The sequence below is a fragment of the Apis dorsata genome, unplaced genomic scaffold (genome assembly GCF_000469605.1).
Source record: "Apis dorsata unplaced genomic scaffold, Apis dorsata 1.3 scaffold_1096, whole genome shotgun sequence".
In the NCBI taxonomy this organism is placed as follows: domain Eukaryota; kingdom Metazoa; phylum Arthropoda; class Insecta; order Hymenoptera; family Apidae; genus Apis; species Apis dorsata.
In genome coordinates, this window is record NW_006264194.1 from 1 (window position 1) to 2,638 (window position 2,638).

At 20.7% G+C, this 2,638-nt stretch overlaps 1 protein-coding gene across 1 annotated transcript; it reads right to left on the bottom strand.

Moving 5' to 3' along the window:
* Positions 1-11: 11 nt before the first annotated feature.
* On the bottom strand, positions 12-1,625 carry LOC102673353. Its single transcript, XM_031514672.1, has 4 exons — positions 1,541-1,625; positions 1,209-1,448; positions 952-1,118; positions 12-868 (listed from the first exon to the last, which is right to left on the bottom strand). The coding sequence occupies exons 2-4, from the start codon at positions 1,414-1,416 to the stop codon at positions 284-286; spliced, it is 960 nt and encodes a 319-aa protein (XP_031370532.1). The 5' UTR covers positions 1,417-1,448; positions 1,541-1,625; the 3' UTR covers positions 12-283.
* Positions 1,626-2,638: the final 1,013 nt, after the last annotated feature.

Consider the following 2,638-nt stretch of genomic DNA (forward strand, 5'->3'; position numbering starts at 1 on the left):
TAGAACATTAATTAATTTTAAACATTTTATTTTTTTAGTATATTTATTTTGCTAATATGTTTCATATGTTTATATCTTTTCAATTAATATTTTTGTAATGTAATATATTGTATTTAATATAAAATTTGAAATATAAAATAACTTATTTTAAAAACATTCATATTATATTATTAATTATTATATATATAATTATTATAAATATATATTAATTTATATTGTTAAATATTTGTATTATATTAAAAAAAAAATTAATAAAAGAGTTTTTGATATATCAAAGTGAATACTATTTACTTATATGATTAATTAGAGGTATTGCATTAGAATCAGCCCAATCTACAAAAAAGTTTCCTAAGTGAATAGCACAGCGAATCATTGTAAGACAATCTCCTTCAGCACTATGTGCATTTTCAGGCTCGGTACCAAAAATATGTTTACAAACATTAGTTAATTTAAAATTTATTGGTCGACTATTTGTAAAATCTAATTTTCTTCTTGCGTTTATACTTCTTTTTCTGTCCTGAAAATTTTTATCAGAATGTTGAATTTTTATAATTTGATTTTTAGGTGTTTTTTCATTCAGTTCTTGCATTTTTTTATAATAATTAGTTTGTGGAGTATTAGATATATTATTAGAATGAGATATAGTTTTCTCAATTTTAAGAAAAGTGTCATTTTTGTTATCATTATTTGTATTTATAATAGAATCTAATGCATCAGATAAAATTTTATCATAACCATCATTCAATAAAGTACTAACTTCAATATTACAAGAATTAATTTGGTTATTCATTTTTTTTGATTCTTCACGTAAAAAGAAGTCTTTTACTAACTGTAGCATATCAATACTTAAAATATTTTCACTGAAACTCTTTAAAAATTAAAATTAGATTATTTAATTAGATTATATTAATATCAAATTATTCATATCATAAAACTATGAATTATAAATACCTTGTCAATAGTTTTAAGTTCTGATAAAAAGATGGGATAATCAAAATTATTTCCATTATAAGCTACAAAGCAAGTTGGTGCTTTTTGTCGATTTATAAAATTTATTATTAAATTATATACATCAGAGTTAAAATGTTGAATTTCACATAAATTTTCATTAGATAAACCTAACAATATAAGTTTTATTCATATAAAAGAATATAGAAGTCTATTTGAAATAAATTAAAAATTGATATTATAATTAAATTACATATTACCTGTCAATGTTTCAATCTCTTTTGAAAGATTCAAATTTGGATGTATTGGTAAAACAAGTTTTTGTAAAACTCTTGGTAAAAAATCCTTAGTATTACATACAGCAGTTCTTGATACTGCTATTAATGATAACTCGGTTACTTTTGGCATACAACTTTTTGTTATTAATCCTGTTGTTTCCAAGTCAAAGAATATAAATGTTCGTATCATTTTTAATGAATTTAAAATTGCAATATGAATTTCTATTAAAAAATAAAATTTTAATTATTAATTATAAAATTAATAATTTTCTATTTTGGAATAAATAAAAACAAAATATTATTTTTATTCAAACCTTTTTAATCATGTGTATTAAAATACGATTATGTTAAATAGTTAAAATAATAATAATATATATAAATATTTATTTTTTAGAATGATGATAAAATATTTGTATTGCATTTAATTTAATTATTTTAAATTATTAATTAAAATAAATTTTTAATATTATTTTTTATTAAACATGAAATCTTTTTTCACATGCAATAAAATTAGTAATAAATATTTCCTTCATTACAGTTATTTTAACTTTAAAATAAAAGTTTTAAATTATTGATAAATAAAAAATCTATCTTTCAATCATGACAAGTTAGAAGTGATACAGGTTATATATCATATTATTAAGTTCTAAACAATTTTTCAAAACTAACGCCATCTCGCGTTTGGATGATCGAAGCTATGACTTATTATTAGCATAGCAGCATATGCAAGGAGGTATACTAATTGTGACGTCACAGACAAGGAAGGCAATATTCTACAAGAAGGATAGAAAATATCTTTCGATAAGACGGAAAATTCATTAATTACTTGTTTTTTAGTCAAAATTTTGGCACTTTTAAAACCACATTTAAAAGATAAAATTTTAGCCAAGTTCCTCGTTACAATTTTAATATGAAATTCTTTATCATTAAGTATTTATTAACGATTAACGTGTCATTCGTTTCTATGCATCGGTGACGCCATATTGAATATTCATTAATTAATCTTTTTTAATTAAAAATTTCAGCATTTTGCATTAATGACAAAGAATTTTACACTAAAATTGATGTCAGAAATTTTCCTAAAGTTCTAGCTTTTAGATGTGATATTGAAAGTGCCGAAATTTTCTTTAAAAAACGAATAATTAATGAATTTTCAATATAGCGTTTTCGATGTATTAGAACATATGATGCGTTAATCATTATTAATCGTTAATAATTAATTAATAGCAAAGAATTTTATATTAAAATTGATACGAGAAACTTGTTTGAAGTTCTAGCTTTAAAATGCAATCTTAAAAGTGTTGAAATTTTGCGTAAAAAATGCATAATTAATAAATTTTCAATATGGTGTCTTCGATGTATTAGAACGTATGACGTATTAATAATTATTAATCGTTAATAATTAATTAATG

Coding starts and splice junctions, on each gene's coding strand:
- LOC102673353 (XM_031514672.1), bottom strand. CDS start 1,416: ATGATACGAACATTTATATTCTTTGACTTGGAAACAACAGGATTAATA. Junction 1,119..1,208: donor AGAGATTGAAACATTGACAG/GTAATATGTAAT, acceptor TTATATTGTTAG/GTTTATCTAATGAAAATTTA. Junction 869..951: donor AACTTAAAACTATTGACAAG/GTATTTATAATT, acceptor TAATTTTTAAAG/AGTTTCAGTGAAAATATTTT.